Here is a 21,282-nt window from a genome sequence, read left to right on the forward strand (position 1 = left end):
ATAAGAGAAGAATGAAGTTTAAGAGCCAAGTCAGAGGGATGAGTCTCTGGAAGCGGAATGAAGCAGATTAAGTTAGGGTTGATCCCCAGAGGAGGAAGGGTAGAGGCAGGTTTAGATGGATGAATAAAGCTGGTTGGACAGACACGATAGGGGCCGAGATAGGGTGAGAAGCCGAGGGGAGATTAGACAAACCTGGGGCAGGTTGAGTAGAAAGAATGTCCCACAAGTTGAGGAAAAAGAGTTCCCTAGAAAGCAAGGGAACGTGTTCCCAAAAGATTGGGAATAAGTTTTGGTTCCTAAACCGTGCTGTCACATTCTGTAAGATCCCAGTGACTATGTTCTCACTCCCTGTAAATGAGTTTCATCCATATTGATCACGATAAAAGTATTGTTCGCAGTAAAACAAGCTCGTGCAACCATTAAAATGTTATGTTGACTGTCGTTTTTCTACAAGGAGAACAAGTTATGATGTAAACAATTTACATAAAATAGAACGAGTTCTTCAAAAATTCATACATAGTGCTTGAAAAAGATAAAACAATAAATGGAAAATAAACAAAATGTACGTAAAAAAAAGTAACTTCTGTAAGTTAACTGAGATATGATTGAACCTACGAAGATAAATTTACTTCTCTCAAACTTGTAGCTGTCTGTCTTGGCTTAACAAGAACATATAGTCTTAAAAGGAATTTAAGAAAATGTTGTCAAATTATTCTTCTTGATTTGCTCTTCTTCTAATTGTAAGTGAGTCACTGGAGATAGAAAGATCACTCAAGAGCATGATAAGCTCTTAAACAGTACAATATAGGTAGCCAAAGAAAAAGGAAAATATATATGGGACACAATGACTTGAGAATAAAGTAAAAATTCATGGACAATGAGAAAGTTTGATAGGGCACTCACGATGCAAGAAACCAGTTATGCAACAGTGCCCTTGTTTCGATATACATGATAGGGGAAGTTACCAAGCTTATTAGTACTGAACGCCAAGTCTTTCTCTGATGAAATTCAGTCTTCAGGCATATGAATGGTCTTTGAGCAATCTCGTGCAATATAATTGATATATCATGCTTAAGAGACAGTGGCTCCAGATACCACGAAAGCAACCTATCACCATATTAGGGTAAAAAGAAGAAATATTAACAAAAAACTTAACAAGCAGTCACATAATTCAGCACAATAATTTGACAAATTATTTTGAAGGATATAGTAACGCACTTTGTGGCAACATATCAATATTAGGGTATTTGCCACCAGTGTATAACAGGTGCACTTACGGTACCAAAGGCCATCAGCCCCCTGTGTAGGCCCAGATGGGCCGCCCTGGGCAGGGCTTATGAGGCAGCCAAAGCGCACCTGGGATGTTTTAATTTTTGAGTGTGTGTCTCTGTGTGTGCATGGGCATGTATGCACACATGTAGTGCTCTCTCTCTCTCTCTCTCTCTCTCTCTCTCTCTCTCATACACACACACACAGAGGATAATGAGACCTAGTCCCAGCATTATTGTGTCACACATAAATGCCCCATCAGAGATAAATTCAATCATTAAGTTTATGGAAGATTAAAACTATTTGAAAAAGAAAAAGAAACCCAATGATTTCCAGCAGTTGTTAGAAATAAATTGTTTCCATCAATAATTAAATTCCAGTGTTTCTGAATAAGAGCAATTTGAGATTAACAAAGCCAAACAGTTTCAAGATAACCCCCGTCACCAAGACCACAGTATCATACACGAATTGGTGTCTCGAAATGTTGGATTTGGAGTGCACCTCATGTAGTTGCATTGATCACCATGGAATTACTGGTCTTGTTGGTTGTATGGTGAATGTGTGTGTGAGAGAGAGAGAGAGCGAGAGAGAAGAAACATAATTTGAGATAGGGAATGCGAATTATGGATAAAGTTAGTCAGAGATGGAATCTTAATCCAAATCGGAAAGATAAATCCAATTTTAAACAAAATAACCAACTAGAAGGCTCCTCTAAAGGAGTTAGAAGAGAGAGGAACAAGATTCTTTTCTCAAGAAAAAGGGAGGTCATACACCATCTGCAAGCCTCTTCTCTCTAGAGTCCAACATCTCTCTCTCTCTCTCTCTCTCTCTCTCTCTCTCTCCCTAAATCCTCTATCACCTCATTCTAGGGCTGATTTAGCAAGAACTCCCATGTCATCCATCAAGGCCAAGGGATTTGAACTATAAATCAATCCTTATGGTCCTTTCAATCAAAAGAGGGAGGCCTAAGGTCGAGGAATATAATGTTCAACCATCAAAAAGATCATCCGCCGGCAAAAAGAAAACGATATCCACAAAAAGGCGATCAAATCTTGACCAGTAACCCACTTAGAAAAAAAGGGATGTAAACCCATTTGATTCTTTTGTTTTTGTATGTTTTTATGTTTCCAATATGTTGGACTTGCCCATGGAAACCCCACATTTGTATCAGAGCCTATGATGGAGGTTCACTTCTCGAGTCTGATTGCCATATGTATCGCTGCCTGGATTGTTCCTTCTGCTCATTCAGTAACCTGCTGTGTGCTAGGGAAGCATCTTGCATAGTGAACATGAGCATTCCACCCTGCAGTTGGACACATGTTGGGCATGCACCAGATGCACACCACGTTGTTTCCACATAGTAGATTCACCCATACATGAGTTCGGAGGTCTATGGCGCAAAGATCGTGTGTCGTGGCTATGCACACATCTGTGGAGGCCCTTGTGCCTAAGACTGCACTGTACGGTTGACATCGTATAATGCAAACAGCTGAGCTTCTCTTGTGGATTGTACTCCCAATACCCCAATGTCAACCCAGAAGTTTTTTAGTATGCTTTTACACCACACCCTTCCTGCACGTTTGTACCCGTAGTTGAAAGCAAACTGACTTTAGGAGTCACTTATGATCAATGACCGTTTATGGAATGCACCTTATAGTGGGCTTTTTGCATCAAAAATGCAAACACTGGCCTAGTGACAAGAAATAGGATGTCACGCTTCCAAATCATACTTGATGATTACTAGCATTGGCCAATAAGGCCATACGAACTTTTTATTCAGTCGTTTTTGGGAGTTTGACTGTCTTGATACACGTATGTAAATATGTAATCCTGTGCGAACTAAACCTATACATCCATGTCGTTTACGATGATTTAGTTTCTTGCATGGACGTATACTGCTAGGGCATCAAAGGATGCGACTCTCGACCTCTTTGGATGGGAGAGTCTGGATGATAGGAATTATGACATGAGAAATCATAAAAATCAATACACACTTGTTAGCAAGGAGTATTGGAGAACCTAGTTCATCGTATGCATAAATGTGCTTGGTGCATTGGACAAACCAAAGGGCATGACAGCCACTCATAAAGACCCTCACAAGTCATGAAGGCCGTCCTCCATCCATTTCCAGGTCAAATAAGAATCTGATGGTATCCACTCTTGAGGTCAATTTGGAGAAAATTTAAGGGCCACTCAACATATCACGTCATCAAGCCTAAGTACAGTAAACCTATACTTGATGGTAATCTTATTGATGGCACGACATCAACACACGTTCTCCAGTTACCATCCTTTTTTAGACTTAAGAGTGCAGGGATCGTGCACGAACTTAAGCTTTTTCCTTTTAAGTCTTTTCCTTATCAGTTCCATGACATGCCTATGCAACTCTTTATGCTTTGCTGGACTCATCCGATAATGGGCCAAGCATAGGAGAGTGGCTCTAGGAATGAGATCTATACAGTGTCCAGTGTCTCTCATAGGAAGAAGGCCGTCAGGAAGCTTTTCTGCAGTGAGCTCACTATTTCCTTCCAAGAGGGAGTGAACCACTTTTGGAATAGTGGACTCTCTACCTCTTCCTTAGCCACAAGAGGTAAGAGTCGTAAGACTATCTTTGTATTCGTACTCTCCACCTCAATGACGCTATATACAATCTATCCTCAATCGGCTCTACTTTATGATGTTCTCTAGGATCCTGAAAAGGATTATCATCATACTCTTCATCTTCTTCCTCATCTAACGTTTCGCTCCGCTCTGAACCACACACACCAGCATCATTGCAAGGCTTCTACAAAAGGTTAAGGGGAAGTGTCACCCTAACAGCTGCAGCCCACAGCAAACTGGGCCAACTGCTCCCTACTCTGTTGTAGGCCAAGTATTTGTTGGATAGTTTGTTGCCAATCACTACTAACTTGGACATGCTAATGACCTTGGTCACGACCAGAGCGTTGACCATGACCCAGGCTCACATTTCCTCGTTCTTCCAGGGAATGTGAACTCGCCTAATCCTAATGCAAAACATTCCTAAACATAAGGAAGAACACTTCCTACACTCTAGACAGCCACTTGAACATAGTTCTTAATAATTTTAGGACAGCAACCAAAAAGCCCTCAAGAACTCTCTATCAACCCTAGGACAACAACTAAAGCACTTGAGGAAGGTTATAATATAAAGTAGGACAGTGCCTAAGGGACATAACAACAAAGGGCCAACACACTTAAGACCTAATGGATGTTTTAAAACCCTACAATAGACCCTGAACAATTTAAAAGTAGACCTGTATCCCTAGGAGAACTTGTTTAGAGATTACTTTAAATTCCAATAAGGCAACATATCTACAATTTCAACAGGTAATCCCCAAAACTAAATAAACAAACTTGTGGAAACCAACATACAATTTTAAGAATTTGTTTTAATGACCACACGACAAGATTTCGAATCTGTAATGGGCATATATTTTCCCCAAAAAAAAGTTCAGCCAAATAAAAGTTGATCTAGCTTTCTCCTTTGCTGCTTTTGTAACTGGGCATATATCTATAAGCCTTTTCAGCTTTTTCAGTGTGTTGGTGTCTGTATTGTCTGGTCCTCCTCTCAGGGACTATAACACAACTGAGGTCCACAAGTGGTGGACCCAACTCTGTCAGTGTAACTTCTTTTAAATTTAATGTTAAGTCAACTTCTCTCAAAAACAAAAGTTGATCTAGATCAAATTAAAGCGAACCAACAGCCCAGAGAGAAGAAGAGGGTACATAATAACTATAAATTAATTCCTGGAGGTCTCTATAAGTAGTTCTAAAGTTTGGGAGTTTTCAGAAAACTAGGCTTTTGACTTTTGATACAAAATTAGGGTCAGATTTCAAGGAGTTTTGTATTAGGGTTAATTCTAGGGAAAACGTAAGGGTCATTTTTAAGATTTTAGTGAATCTTTAAATGGGGAGCATATGGCTGGTTAGAAGAGTTAGGGCAACAAAAAAAATGTGAAAAAAGAAAAGAAGAAAATATGAAAAATAATGGAGAAACAGAAAGTTAAGGAAGGAAGAACACTAAAGAATTCAAGGAAAGAAAAGAAATAAGGAGTGAACGAAAGGAAAGAAAAGAAATAAGAAAGGACGGAAAGGAAAGATAAAAAGTAAGAAGGGAAAGAAAAGAAAGGGGAAAAGAATTGAGTGGAAGAAAAGGAAAGAAAGAAGAATACATTAGATAAAAAAAATAGAAGCAGAAATTGAAGAGTGCCTTGGAAGGGAGGGACCCTCAGAGGTGCTACTACCCCATCTCTATGGCCTTCAATCATAGAGTTCAAGAAGCCCTTTCTAGAATATTTCTTTCTCAAAGTTCACCAAATGAAACATACTATTGGGCTAGACATGCTCTCTCCCCCTTTAATACAATTTAGCTTTAAACAAAAGACTTAATTATTTATAAATAAAATAAAATATTAAAAGACTAGACTACCCTAATTTCTTTACAACTCCAAGACATAAATACCCTAAGGTAATTCAAATAAATTAAAGGACCAATAACCCCAGTTTTCACTCTCCAACAACTTGAAAAAAACTTAAAACCCTAATGCCATGATGTCCTCATCAACCTCTTATACAGTAGTGGTGGCGTCACTAAGCACGTATGGTATGAGACTATGAGTTACATGCCACGGTGTAAAGAATAGACAATACTAGAATCCACACCAGATTTGTACCTATAGGTGAAGCTCACACACCGAATGCGCACCAAGCAACAAACCTAAATATTCGTGATAATTAAACTTGGATATCACACAAGCTACATGACCCGATGGGAGGCCATGTGGATCATGTTAACTCCCAACCATGGAATCTCATCGCAATTTCTTCCAAAGGTGATGCTCATACACCCCGTGTGTGTTTCATCCTCCAATGTTTCCAAGACGAAAGGCATTCAACATTGGGTTAGTAGCAATCCCTGTGTTGTTCGTGGTAGAGAGAAAAAGAAAAAGAAATTTATAAGAAAAGGATGGTTACTAAAGTTGGTTAGAGTGAAACCTTATTCAGAATCAAAAAGACAAAGTTTATTTTCAACAAGATGCCCAACTAGGGCTCCTCTACATAAGAGATACAAGACAGGGAGAAAAGATTCTTTCTAAAAAAGGCAGGTCACTTCATAGAGGATTCCTATTTGAAAACCGGATCGATTTAGTAATCGGAAATGCAGATTGACACCGGCTAGAGGATTCCTATTTCAGAATCGACGTTCGTATAAGAGGAATCGTGGGGGACAAAATTCCTATTTTAGGAGCCGAGATTCAACCAAAATATAATTGAGTTCCCTATATGGAATCGAGATTCCTAACTCTTTTGAAACGAGTTTCCAACCTAATTGGAATTGACCAAATAATGAATCGCGATTTTGACATCTTTGGAATCTAAAGGAAACTGAGAGGGAAACAATACATGTCTCGATGCCATTCATTGACCGACATACCATACATGCATGTTTACATTATTTTATTACATTATTTCTAATATCTTGAAATTGTGATCTCTCCATTGGATCAATAAAATGCATACTTGACGAATTAAGTAGAGAACGTGGACCACCACTTTGACTTCTATTGGTCATTTCATGCCAAAAAAGATGACTACACTTTGTAGCTTGAGATTGCGTGTCCAACTCGAGTAGTTTGATGCCTTGAAAACTTCTAAACATCACTTCTCAAGAAAAGAAGTAAAAAGACAAAAGAAAGGGTAAAGTAATAAATTTCTACATTTCCAGTTTCAATAAATGTAGAATCGAGATTCACCAATCGCAGAATCGAGAATTGTCAAATATTGAAAAAGATATTCTATAAGTGTTGGAATCGAGATTCCAAAAATAAAGAACCGCGATTTTAGACTTCAAAGAAATAGGTTCCATTAAATTCCTAGTTGGAATCATCAAATAGAGGTGCCAAATCGGAATCGCCACCTTCGGTAAGAAATTCAGGTAAACATTAATTTCGAAAAATATTAATTTCTAAAAATAACTAAGGGCAACATCATTATCCAAGCCTTATTTCGGCAACATGAATCTTTGGTGGAGGGCAAAAATTATTCTTTTTTTAAATTTTTATTCAATTTCAAAGGATGTATATTATAGTTTTAGTTTTATGATTTATTTCTAGGATTTTCTTAAGTTTTTAAGAGAATTTAGGTTTTTTATACTTTTTATTTCCTTTGTGATGAGTACTATTCAAAAGTATTGTTTACGAGTATTGTTCATGAGTATTGCTCACAAGGTTAAAACAGTCATTATAAATTTTACGTTTAAGCTAGGATTATGGGTTAATGTATTATTTGTTTGGACACTTTTTGTACTTGGAGCATTAAATAAATATTATAAAGAGCTACGTGGGGGCCTAGAGAAGGCAGTCGCCTGATTTTCCATAATTGAGAAAAAGGAAAAGCTCAGGCTTTTGCAGCCTAGCTTGGGTGTGGAGAAGAAACCCTAGGTTTTTTTAATTGTGCTTGTGTTTGGCTTTGTTTCTTGTCGATTTTACTGTTTTCTCAAATTTTCCAACATTAATTTGGTTCCGGAGCTCAGGGTTTTTTTAACAAGGTCAAGAAACTACGACCAAATCTAGGGCTTGTTGATTTTGGCCAATGTTTTGCCAAATCAGCATAGAACTTGCTAATTGCAGTAGGTCTTTGTTGATCATCTTCCTAGGGTTTATGATTTCGATGAACTCATGGCGGCAAGAAGGGACGATAGGAGGGGGGTTTTGTAGACCTGCAACGTGCTCCCAAAAATGACAAAATCGAGGAACCTAACAGGCAAGTTCACAGTTGTCGTAGTAGTCGCGAACCTCGTCTTTCAGCCCAAGAGGATCTCAAGTCCAAGCCTTTTCACTTTTACGCCCGCGTGGGGAGTCAAGTGATGAGGATAGTGATAGAAGACTTAGACATGGTAGGATTTTTTATTTGAATTATGAGATTCTCGATTTTGACACAGATTGCAACGTAAAATCAACAAGTTGTAGATTGGGATTCACCACCAATCTTCGAAACATACTCCGATGAACAACACGATCGTTAATCCGAGCTATGATAAGGATCAAGAAGATGATGAAGAGATTTTGCAAGAGGGTGAAGAATATGGAGAGAAGGCAGCAAGAGAAGTGAACCAAATCATTGCCTTTGAAGATCTTGTTAACATTGAAGAAGTAGAGCATTCAAGAAATTTAGAGTATTAGAATCAAAGTAGCGCAAATAAAACGTGATCAACTCATAAACCGCAAATAGTGGCCCTGATTTTAGAAAGTAATGAAAAAGATGTCGAGAAAACCTCTAAAGACACAAAAATTGGATTTGAAGTTTCCTGCACAATTTTTAATGGGAGTTTAAGGATAGCCATATTTGATAAATTTGCATTGATTCCTCAATATACATATCAGGATCCGTTTCTTGTGGAATTCCTATTACTACATATAACATTTGGTCCAATAAAGAAAAAGAAGGTTGAAGAAAGTGGTTTTGATGTTGAATTCATCTTAGAAACTTCAAAACTCGATGATGAGTTTTCTCCAAGCAAGGGAGAATAATGGAGGGCAATATTATTTTTAGTTTTTAATTTTTATTCAATTTCAAACTATGTATATTATAGTTTTAGTTTTAAGATTTATTTCTAGGGCTTTTTAAGTTTTTTAGGGATTCTAGGACTACTATATTTTTTATTTACTTCATGAGTACTGTTCACAAGTACTGTTTACAAGTACTGTTCACGAGTATTGTTCATCAGTACTGTTCACAGGGTAAAACCATCATTACAAATTTTAAGTTTAAGCTAGGATATATAGGTCAATGTAGTATTTGTTTGGATATTTTTCTACATGGAACATTAAATAATATTATAAAGAGGTGCGTGGACTCCTAGGAGAAGGCAGTCGTATGATTTTCCAGAATTGAGAAAAAAGAAAAGCTCGGGCTTTTGCAATCCTAGCTTGGGTGTGGAGAAGAAACCCTAGGTTTCTTTGGATTGTACTGGTGTTTGGCTTTGTTTCTTGTTGATTTCATTGTTTTCTCATATTGTCCTGCATCAATCTTGTTCCTCCATACTTCTCTATTCACGGCTATACTCTAAATAACTTAGCTTTAGGATTTATAATAAGATATAGTAATAAGATATAGTAAAGTTTTACGCTGGCAGCCTAGCTAACGCAACCCACCTCCTTTACCCGAGCTTGGGATGGATTAAGGGAAAGTTTAAGGTCCTCACTCTTAGTTATGCTAAAAATAACTAAGAGCAATTACAGCTAATGTATCTAGCACTAAAAACAGCATCTTGCACTCTAAGATGCAAAAAAATGATGTGAAAACTATCAAACCATGCTTCCCTATACACAACACACAAGGGAATTGGAGAAAAGAATGAACAAGTAAAAAGTAAAAAAGATGTTCCATGCCTCAAGTCAAAAGAGCCATTGCGGCTTATTGATATGAATACAAACAGAAGAACAATTCAATCCTACAATGATATTCTAATTCAGTAAACTATTATAGATAGCCTAGTTTAAAGAACCAAAATTTCAAAATATTTTTTTTTAATTGACAACCCTAGCTAAGCTTGTAAATCACAATATTTAAGCAAGAGGTTCCATGAGAAATGCAGTTTACCTAGATGACTCTTTATTGTTTTCTTTCAAAGTTCCTTCCGTCAAAAAATAGTGAAAGTTCAAAAAGGAACTATTTCCTCTCTTTGTTGACTTTTCAAAAACCGTGGATGATAATGGGAAGCAGCACTTATAGCAGGATACTGATGTTGCTACTCTCAAAACTGCATCAGCCAGAAAACCAGAAGCATAACCTGCAATTACATTGAGAAAGAAACAGCAAATAATTAAGCTTGCAAATAAAGAAAATAATGAAGCTTCGAAAATGATTAACCATCATTAAAACTTAAATAAATAAGAGAATACAAGATATTTAAGTTTCAAAATGCAGTAACACACTGTAAGGTTAGAGTAAGTAGTTGAAGAATGTACAACTACTTCAAAGGTAATCCAATCCAAAGTCTCCTAAAGTGTTAGAAAATAACACTTTTGGGAGGGGAGGGGGGGGGTGGGGGGGAGTTTTAGAAGAGAACAGGAATCAGGATTGAGCTTTGATCAATTTGTTGTTGAAAAGTAGAACACCACATCCCAAGCTCGATTCCTCACAGCTGAACTAACCAAAAAAAAACAAGAGTAAGCAGAAATTATAGGAAAATCCTTTCTGTCAGTAAAATTTTTCCCAAGGGATTATTGGTGAGAACCTTCATATTCTGGATGATGATTGTTGAGAACCTTCAAGTTCTGAATGATGTTCTTAGTTACAAATCAAATTTCTCACCACATAATGTGATTACAACATTATTCATTCCAACACTGAAAATTGGCTACATATGATATTTAATGTTGTTTCGAAAAAACATATATGGGACAATTAGAGCAGAGAAACTGCCATATCAACTAAATAAATAAATCACGTGAACGTACAACGAGTCCCCACTTGAAACCCCCAATATCAAAAAAACATGAATTGCATACTGTGCCGAAAAGTATTAAACTCAACGTTTAAGTCACACTTTTTAAAATTTTCTCACCATATAATGTGATTAAACATTATTCACTCCAACACTGAAAATTGACTACATATGATATTTAGTATTATTTTGAGAACTTACCCAAAAACAAAATTTGTTTCGAAAAACCATAGATGGGGCAATTAGAGCAGAGAAACTGCCATATCAACTAAATAAATAAATAACGTGAACGTACGAGTCCCCAATTGAAACCCCCAATATCAAGAAAACATGAATCGCATATTGTGCCGAAAAGTATTAAACTCAACATTTAAGTCACACTTTTTAAAATTCCAAGCCTCTCAAATATGCACAATGCAACTTCATCCAGGGCCTCAAAAGCCCCTTAATTCTATTTGTTTGGTTTTAGAACTCTCCATGCCTTGCGGATATTCTACCAAAGTTACAACCTCTTCAAATGATAGAGAAAACTCGAGATAAGGATCTTTGATATTCCCAACGCCAGCTTTACGTCCATGAGGGAGTCTAAAATCAATCAAGACCTTCTCTACAACAATGAACAATTCCACTATGGCAACCAAGAAGTATTTTCACTCTCGTGCTCCCTCGCAATCCTCCCAACAATTCATTTCAGTAAAATTAGCAGCCCAACAATCTGCCAGAGAAAATTTGCCTAAAAATTCTAAATTCCACTCTCCCAGAGAAAATCTATGGAAGCCGCATAAGGGAGGATTGTTGGATAGATGCTAGAAATATTCCCAACAGATTCAAGATTGAACAGATTTTGGAATCTCACCATCCAAAAGAGTTGGTCTAAGCTCATCCAAAACCTCAATCCGACAAAAACCAAGGGCCAAGGACCCCCTAAAATCCTCCTCTGACTTTTCTACCGAAAGATGTGCATAGCAGCACCCAACAAATCCCATAGAAAATGTAATCCTAGTGTGCTGCGGCCTCCTTGCCCCATGCATACCCCATTGGAGGGTACATTCACCAGATTGAGAGATATAGAGGATTGACCCTCTTAATGTTCTTAAGAAAAAGAGGAAATATCTAAATCATTGTATTTGTACCAACAAATGCAGCTTGAAAAATTTTGTGAGGGTGAAGTTGAGCAATCTTGGTAAAAAAAGAAAATGGGAGGCCATTTGGAGGACTGGCTAGTTACTCTGGAGTTTGTAGTGTCAACTAGCTCTCACTTTGACCACATGGTAAAAAGGACAGAGTTTATACTTAAGCTGGAACAGACCTTTGGATTTCTTGCCACCATGTAGTAAGTTTTGCATCAGTGCATATCCTCACTTTTCATGGGGTATACTAACGACAAGCTTATTTCAAACACCCCCAACTACATGCGTGGATGTCGAGTCCTCGTCCCTTAGCTCAACCAGCAACCAAGGAAAAGGACCGAGCAGCTGAACAAACTTGTGCCACTTGGTGGTACAGACCTTCACATACTGTCGGTCTAGTTTTTAAACCAAGGTGCTCAAGCCTTGGGTCATGGCTAGGTCATCATGGATCGGTGCGTTTTAGGTCAGAGCAAGAAGAATAGAAGGGTGGAGTATGTGGGAGGGCTTGCATGAAGCTAGTTATATGTGACCCTTGGGGAGTGTGAGGGTCGGATCTAGGAGTTCTTGACTTGGTATGTGTATTCCAGACGAGGGCTCGGTCTGTGAACCTCCCCTGACTCAGCCAGCAACAAAGGAAGAGGTCCGAGCAGCCGTACAAATACTCTGTAATACAGAACTTCACATCCTGGAAGTTATAATTTTTAAACCAACAAACCCTTATGAGGAGGGTCCTCAAGGCTTGGCTGACGACCCATCATGGCAGACATGGCTGGTACAGTGCATGGGATGTGTGGGCTTAGACCTTATAGCCATGCAAGCACACATCGGGACAATGAGCTGGAAACTGACTTGGTGTGCTCGAGCTGCGCAGTCGCCAAGTTCAAATTCAAAATAAGGCAGTGCCTTCATAAGCGGACCAGAGACATGGGTGTAACGGCTTAGGCCAAGATGTGGGTGGAACAGCTAAGTCATGGTGATTAAAATTGTGGACGGTTCCTGTAATCAACACATGTGAAGAGCTGGACACCTGGTGGCCTCCATGCAGATCGTGCATTGCGGGCTCAGCCAACACATATGCCTTGTATTGGAATTCAAATATTGTAACATGGTTCTATATAAACCCTAGGGGCTTCTGGTGTAATATGCATTGTAATGTACAAAGTAATAGAAGTAGGCCATGGTCCTTCTCAATCCTTGCGTAGACCGTTGTTCGTGTGTTGGTGTGTGAGAACGTTGAACTTGGCCCTTAAGCAACCAAGCTTCAGAGTCATGGCTGCACATTTAGGCTAGATGAACAATGGCCCCCTGACACTAGCCACCATGACGTAACTTGTGTAATTGCTGCATTTCCTCTCACTTTCTCCTATATGATCAGTCATTGCCTACTTGCAACTTACCGGTATGTTACACATGATGGTTTATAGAAGAAGAGTCCCAGTCGCAAGTTTTATTTAGAGAGTTAAGAAAATCATGAAGGGTTATTCAAATTAAGGAAAAAATGAATGATAAGCAAAAGCAAGCACAAAATACCAATACAGATTTTTGACAACAAAGAAGTAGCTGATATTTCAGAAGAAGTTAAGGTGCTCACCCTGATATGGAGCTCCAAAGACCATAGGGCCTAGAAGCTCAAAATAAGAGGCTATGAAGCCAAGCTCCTTGTACAATAGAAGTTGGACTTCAATTCTTACACTCGAATGAAGGTCTAAAAAACGATGACTTTGCGAGACAATATTTGTGGAGCCTAACACAATGATTAAAATAATAAAATGCAGTTGCTGATTCTAATGCCACCGCTCAAACACCTTAAAATACAAATTAAAAATTAAATATACATTAATGGAGGACTAATCACCAACAGGATGAGCACAATCATTATCATTTTGTTCACTTTCCTCAAGCACGTTCAACATGATTATGGATCGTGGTTACGAAAGTACTCGAGAAATGTTTAAATAAATTAAGTTGCTGATATTATGACTGGTACCTGCATAAATCTAGCCAACCATTACATTGCTACAGATGAGAAATTAATTAAAGAAATGTCACAGGTGTCCCTGTAGCCCAACAAGGGTAATCTCATGGACATGGATGAAACAAAAAAAAAAAGGGAAATGCCACACAGCACAGATTAACCAAGGAGACACAAAATCGAAAAAGGTCTGCTATAGTCCTATCGTATAATTAAAATTCAGTAAAAGAACAATATTTGCATCTCAAACACCAATGCTTTTAAAGTATGACTCAGTGGAGAGACTCGTTCTTTGTAGTCAAATATGATGTCTGTGAGGATGTATTCCATGGAAAATCTGTTTCCAAGGTATCTTTGTAGCCATTTGGAGAGAGAGAAACAATCAGATCCATGATATTAACTACAGTGACCTCTTAAATGTCCAATAATGCATCTGCCATTTGACGATTATGCAGCCCATGAGTCTCAAAGATTTCGTTGGTTTCATAGATGAGGATCTGATCACTGAATGCAAGCTGGCTGATTTAATTGGAACTTTTAGATATATTATATAAGAGTCCTATGGCAAGAGCACCATACATCTGTCTAAAGATCAACCTTGACAACAGATCCAAGGGAATACCTTCCCTAGAAACAGCTTCCACAGAGCTCTCAAAAACTCAGAAGCCTGGAATTTGTCAGAAGCAAAATAGAGAGCCCTTCCACATGCCCAGAGAAGTCTCTCTCTCTCTCTCTCTCTCTCTCTCTCTCTCTCTCTCTCTCTCTCTCTCTCTCTCTCTCTCTCTCTCTCTCTCTCTCTCTCATCTTGCCAACTATTTTGCTTGTTTCTCCCTTTAGTTTTCATTTTCAGGTTGTGCCCTTGATTGAAATCCACATAGCTTGAGGTCCCCATGTTTGCCCCATATGGGTCAATGAATATGATTATGATTCCAGACATATTGAGAAACCAGGGAAAACCAATACAAAAAGAGAACAACTACACCCTAGATCCATATAGTGGGAAAACAGGTTCTTGTATATATTAATGACTTTGGGAGGAGTTCCAAAGACTTTCAATCTCTATTTTACTTACAACATCAAATCGATATACAGTTTCGAACACCCTTAATGCGGGCCTTGAAACATATTACAAATCTCAAAAACAATATATACAAAGAAATGGAACATATCAGCACCAAAGGGCATATGACACCCTTATATCTGAATATAATATATGTAGGGTGTTCTCCACTCTTCGCCTTCTTTAATCTGGGCTTTAAGTGGGTCTTGATATCAAGTATCTTCTCTCTCTTCAGATGACCCTCAAATACAACAGGGTTCAAAACAATATTGTGTGCCTTTTAACTCACTTAAAACTCGTGGGAAAAAAAAATGTCTTAAGTATGGGACGACACTCTCTCTACGATTCTCGGAAGATTAGCCCAAGATCAGTCTGTTTCCCTACTCATAATGAAGTATTTATAGGGACTTATCCAATGATAAACAGTGTTATTTTTGTGCTAATCTCTTAAAATATCATAAAAGATTAATTTGATTTCAATTCAAACTCAAACCAACTCGAGTTGTTGTACGGATGGCCTTTGATTCGAATTTGAACCAAAACTAACTCAAGTTGTCATGAAAACAACTCTTAAGTTCAAATTTTGAACCAAAACTAACCCTAGTTGTAATGATACGTTCTAAAGAAATCTTGGATTGATGTTATCTGCAGCCACTGGAGATCAATCCAGAGTGCAAATGAGTACATCTGATTCCAAATGGTGCTGCTTCCAGATGGTCAATCCTTTTGACCTGAGATTTTGCATGCTGATAGAGGACTAGGAGATGAATCCAATGGTCCAAATTTCACATCGAATAGATTGATAGCGAGGAAGATATGTCCCGCCAAAGTTGACCCATTTCTACTGTTGATTTTAACAGCAAATCAGGCCATTATGGGCCCAACCACTATCATCTCAGGGAATTATTGACCCTAAAAGTTTGCATAGGAGTTTATGAGGAATTCCTCGACAAAATTTGGTGAGAAAAACTCCATATATTCCAATATCAAAAGACCGCCAGTCAGATTGTTACACAGTTTTAAGGTTGTTATTGCAGATCGTTGTGAGAACCATGGGGTACTACCTTCCCATGGTTGATGGACTATTGAGTCAGGACATAAGAAAACTCCTTAAAAATTGGGAGAACTCTCAATTTTACTAGTTAGGGGTCAGCTTGCCTATTGAACATGTATCTGGCAGCTCCCTTTATACATGGAAGAGGGGTTGAATCATCTCCGAATGAGCTGAAACTTTGGGAAGAGGCTTATAATGCCTCCCATATGATTGCCCCAAAGGTTTAGGTTAATCTCGAAATATCATAAAGCAACCGATGATCAGGCCATATCCTAAAGATTGGTGAGCTTAAAAGATATACCAAATGAAACCCAAATTGTATGAAATTTGAAGGAGAGGCGCATGATGAGTTAATATGAGTATCTGCAAAGATTTATCCCATTTTGCTATCATTTGATGGGATTTCTCAAAGACAGGTTGACGAATGGTGATCTTCAAAACACATCAAATCTTATCCAAGCTTCCCCAAACTATGTGGAATGGCATATAACGAGGAATATCAGTTCAAAAGTTTGGTCTCATTTTTAGATTGTTTGATGATCTTTGCTATTGAGTGGTCGTTAGGACATGTATGGTGACTGGTTGTTAAGGCTTTTAGGGCATATCAAACCCGAGACTACTGTCTTGAGTTCAATGGTAATTCATTAGGACCTTCAATGAATTTTGGCCATATTAATAACATCTACAAGGAGTCTGGCAGTAAAACTCCCATATGCTTAACAGCCACTTATCATTGCTTATCTCATCCTTTGAGATTATTTATGTCTCTCATTCTCATGTTCCTTGAGTGTGTTTGATCTTTGAATAATGATCCAAAAACACACGCAGATACACCATCCATCGTACACATTATATATTAAATAAACAAAAGAAAATGAAAGTCTACCAACAAAAAGTGCAAGCTATAAAGCTAGATGTTGGGCCCTATGGCCTATAAAGGCCGTGAAAGCATGTAAATAAAATAAATAATAGTGGATTGGGACAAAATGTGGACTGACCTAGGATCAGGTAGTCTATGGCCTGAGTCATGCAAAACCTTTTCCCTTGGGCATAGGCACTACCATTGAGGGTTTTATGGATGGTCAACCCTTGTTGAGGACGGAGAGATGCCCAATGACACCATTAGCAGATCAGGAGAGCTTCATGGTGTGGATGTAGCTTGTGAGTTCGAGGATCAAATCCTCAACAAACTTATGCACAGCATGTACATGTGACAACCACACTCTAGGAAGCAACACTCTGGGAAGCAACCTTATAGAATGATATGTGTATATGTGCATAGAGAGAGTCCCGCTAACACTATAGTGATGTGCATGTGACTTGCTCTTAAAGGGGGAACCTATAATCCACATTACTAGGACCGTGATTCCACTATTTATTGACTAGCTTTGACAAGCCAATCATGAGCCCCTGCACATGACTGTGGGTCATGGGTCCTGTTGGGTTGGTCTGCGAAGATAGTTATGGATCGTGGATCTTGGCACCGGTTGAGTGCCATGATAGTCACTTTTCTTGACCCATCGGTACCAATCCACTTCTAGAAGTATTTCTAAGTGTTTTAGAATTTCTAAGAACTTCAAAAATATTGTTCTCAATTTTATTTATGTTCCTGATATTTTTGAATTTTTTGTTAGAATTTTTTTAAAAATTGTGTCAAAATAATTGAAACCCAAAAGGGCATTTTTATAATTTGTTCATCTCGTACGGTATCATGGGACCCACATTGGAGGGCTAAGGACCCAACCACCACACATGTGGACCACATGGTATGAGGCGTGGGGCCCACACGGGTCACACGCTCCACATGTTTCCTAGTTTTTTTGGGAGACTTTGTGGGGGGTCAAGAGATTTGGAAAATATTGTGGCTAGTTGGAAAATGTTTGAGAATAGTTTGTCTTTAGAAGATAACTTTTCAATCTTTAGTTTCTAACCAAGACTCTTTTGACATTGAATTTCTACAATCCTTTTGTGAGAGAAAAGGAATTCCAACTAAATTAGGAGATAACTTTTGACTAGTCATAATTTAGGTGGACTAGAAGTGGATACGGGTCAAAGATTCGAGGGATAAGGTTCATAGATTCTCCCTAAGTCATGATGGTTGATTTCAGGATGGGTGGCTCTAATTTGTTTCTCTCTCACCTCACAGATTACATGGGAATCCTAAGATCAAATTGAATCCTTTCTAATTGCAATACCCTAGGGCCCTTGAGGCTTATAAAAGGAGGGGATCCCCCCTTATTCTCAACACAATTTTCTCAAACCTCTCTCTCCTTCTCTCTCTGTTCGATGCCATCTCTCTATTTTTTCTCTAGCTCTCTCTCTCTCTCTCTCTCCTCTCTAGGTGGTACACCACCCCTAGAGATTTAGGGCTCGCAACACCCAGGACAGAGGGGGGGCATGCCCCACCGAATGTTGGCTAGGGGAGGCGGCATGCCCCAAAGTTTAAAAGGGTCTTAAGAAACCCTAGTTATAGCCCATGGTCTCAGCCCCAAAGTTTCACAATAGGGTATTCCATAAGTCCTTCCCGGTTCAGTGGATTCAGCAAACCTAAGGATCAAGGGCACCATTGATTTGGTAGGCAGGTGTGGGGGTGCTATGTCCTAAGGGGATAACATTCAATAAATCTTCCCAATTTTGTTTATTAATTTTATTTACTATGCTTGATTCATATTTATTTCAGAATTCCTAATTGTATGTTTGAATTCGGTTCTTGAATAAAGTATTAAAGTTTTATTTTTGGTAATAAGTTTTAAAGATCTTAGACTGCAGTATATTTATTTCTGCAGTGTATTATGGCAATTATAAGTAGAAATTCCAAATAATAATAAAGAAAAGGGAAAACCTTTAACTTTATACCTTGAAATTCTACATAGCCACACCTTTCACTAGAAACTGCAAGATAAACTATGTCAATTCATCTTTAAGAGGAAGGTGCTATAGAGCACTATGTAGGAGCCACCAGGAAAGTTGAGTAGAAGAGCCGTCCAAAACAAAATGCTATCTCGATCAGCTTGCCTACCTCAACATCTTCTACAAAATGTCCTTGTCATCAAAGAAAAAAATACACTTAGTTTAAACAAATAGACCTGTAGTAATCACATGTTCAACAAGAAAACGAAAAAATTTTCAAGTAAAAATTTTCCAAAGCACGAAATGCTAAGGACCAACTATTTATACAAGTAATCATAATTCATATGCGCTTCGAACCAATATTTCATTGTTCAAGTGCTTGGGATTCAAAGATAGGGCAAGATTAGAAGTCATATGACAGGTGACTCCCGAATAAAAGAATACCCAAGAAGAACAGCTTCTACTTGAGGTCCCCACCTATGAACTTGCGATAGTTAGGCGTGTGCTAATCAAAGCACCTTGAGCTGTCAAAAATAGTTGCAATACAGGTGTTGGAGGATGGATTTCTCCAATACTTTTCACTGCAAGACGCTCTAATATATTAAAACTCTTTGCACTAAGACACCGTCATTTGATGGAAGTTTCACCTTTCAAATCAAGTCAATTCCTTTGCTGCATGCCAATATAAATGGAAATTTTTTTGACAGGTTACTGCAAAGATAAACCCATTAAGAGTAATAAATTGGCAAGCCAGTCCAAAAGGGCCTCATCAATTGAAGATACCTAAACATAATGAAAGGATGATCCTAACAACGCGCCTGAAACTTAGTGTCATTTGGAAATATACTTGCACTCCCCTGTTCATGCTCTTCAAACATCCATCTGAAATAATGCTGAAAAGGGCCAAATCGCACATTCATTATTCACTGCAGATCAAGTTCACAAAAAAATCCGGAACAGTACTCTATCCTTGTGACCTGATCATAAGATAATGAGAGGTACTGCTTCTAATGACGATCTAATATGATGGTATGAAGCTCAATTTGGTTTATCGCAAATTTCTTAAGTAGAGCACTGAGCAAACACAAAACTGTATTATTTTCTATTTTATTTTTTTGAATCTGTTACTGTATCAAACTTATCAATACAAATCCTTTCAGTATAACTCATAAATCTATATTGCAACTTGCGAATGGTTTAAATGCCTAAGAGAAAGATATTTTCAACTATAGGTTCAAGAAAAGAAATACAGAATACCAAAAGATCTGTTTCTCGATCAAAATCTTTTATATTAAAAGACCAAAGGGTATAATTATTTTATACCATATGAAGTCAACCACGATCTGTTGAAGAGCCCCATTCAAAGTTTCTAACCTGCATATCTTTAAAGATTCATCTATAAATCAAGTCTAGGAGCTAAGATGGGAGACAACGTACCATTCTATACAGTCTCACAAGAACCTGGGAGAGGTTCAGGTTGCAAAACCACTTCTATAAAAATTTCCATAAAGGTCCCAGTAGATTCATGACCGAAGATTTATCAGATCATGCACACAATGAACTCAACAAGATCAGAAGTTAGCAGAACAACTTCTCAAAGAGAACCAAAGTTGCTCGGAAAAAATTTCGTCTCATGGGGAGTAATGTCCCGAATTTTTTAGATTCATAAAGAGCATCATCATCACTATCATCCAAGCTTTATCCCAATTAGATTCATAAAAACATAAAAACAAAAATAAACAATAACTCTTTGATGATCCCAAAGATAGGCAAAGGTAAAGGTTATTGCAAAATGCTAGAAACTATGTCCTATGATTGCACATGAAGAGGGAACTTACCCACATAAGTATCACAAAAGTTAGAATCATTTTCAAAAACAAATATTTCTTAAACCTCTTATGGGAGCTAAATTTGAACCATAGCGTCCACATCTTAAGGGCATCAGTGTCTAGAAAATGCACATAAAAAAGGTTTTAGAAAGACCTAACAAAGGGATTATAAGGAAGCTAACTCTAAATATGTAAACCTTTCATGGAAGTATGAAATTCTCATGAAAGAGAACTCTCAGAGAAGAATCAGATGAACAAACACACATATATGCACATACGCGCACACGCACTCACACTGCATATATATGATGACAAAAAGTCCACAGGAAAACACAAATCCCAGTAGGAAATTATCTATCTATCCTCAGCATGTAAGACACCAAATAAATGAATGAATACTAAAATTATAACAACTCTTAAACTAACACCCTTCTTTATTGAAATCACAATAGACAATAGCAGGAAATAATTATATTCATATTTTAAGTAGTTTTTAAGATTGGAGATTGGAGTACGGTGTGGTTGCTCTAGTGGGACTTTTCAATACACCTCTAACAAGAAAAATCTAAGAAGCTGACGGGAAAAGTGACATACAACGCCTTTCAGTATTACTAATAAATGTGCAGCAACTCATATGAGCATACCATAG

General features: G+C 37.9%; 1 protein-coding gene across 7 annotated transcripts in view; it reads right to left on the reverse strand.

Moving 5' to 3' along the window:
- LOC18448199 (acyl-CoA synthetase family protein) overlaps positions 1–21,282 on the reverse strand; it is a 54,113-nt gene that overhangs the window by 16,676 nt on the left and 16,155 nt on the right. For 3 of the 7 annotated variants that reach the window (XM_011630244.3, XM_088867605.1, XM_088867602.1), the window contains 2 exons: positions 9,892–10,081; positions 904–1,107 (listed from right to left, as the gene is read on the reverse strand). In XM_011630244.3, the coding sequence (XP_011628546.2) occupies positions 904–1,107; positions 9,892–10,081 (394 nt within the window). Of the gene's footprint in view, positions 1–903; positions 1,108–9,891; positions 10,082–18,810; positions 18,997–19,281; positions 19,386–19,587; positions 19,698–21,282 lie in introns of all 7 variants that reach the window. The other 4 variants (XR_016056068.1, XM_088867606.1, XM_088867604.1 and 1 more) reach the window with 3 other exon arrangements.

This window comes from Amborella trichopoda, chromosome 5 (assembly GCF_054954075.1).
Source record: "Amborella trichopoda isolate Santa Cruz 75 chromosome 5, AtrichopodaSantaCruz75HAP2 v2.0, whole genome shotgun sequence".
Lineage (NCBI taxonomy): Eukaryota > Viridiplantae > Streptophyta > Magnoliopsida > Amborellales > Amborellaceae > Amborella > Amborella trichopoda.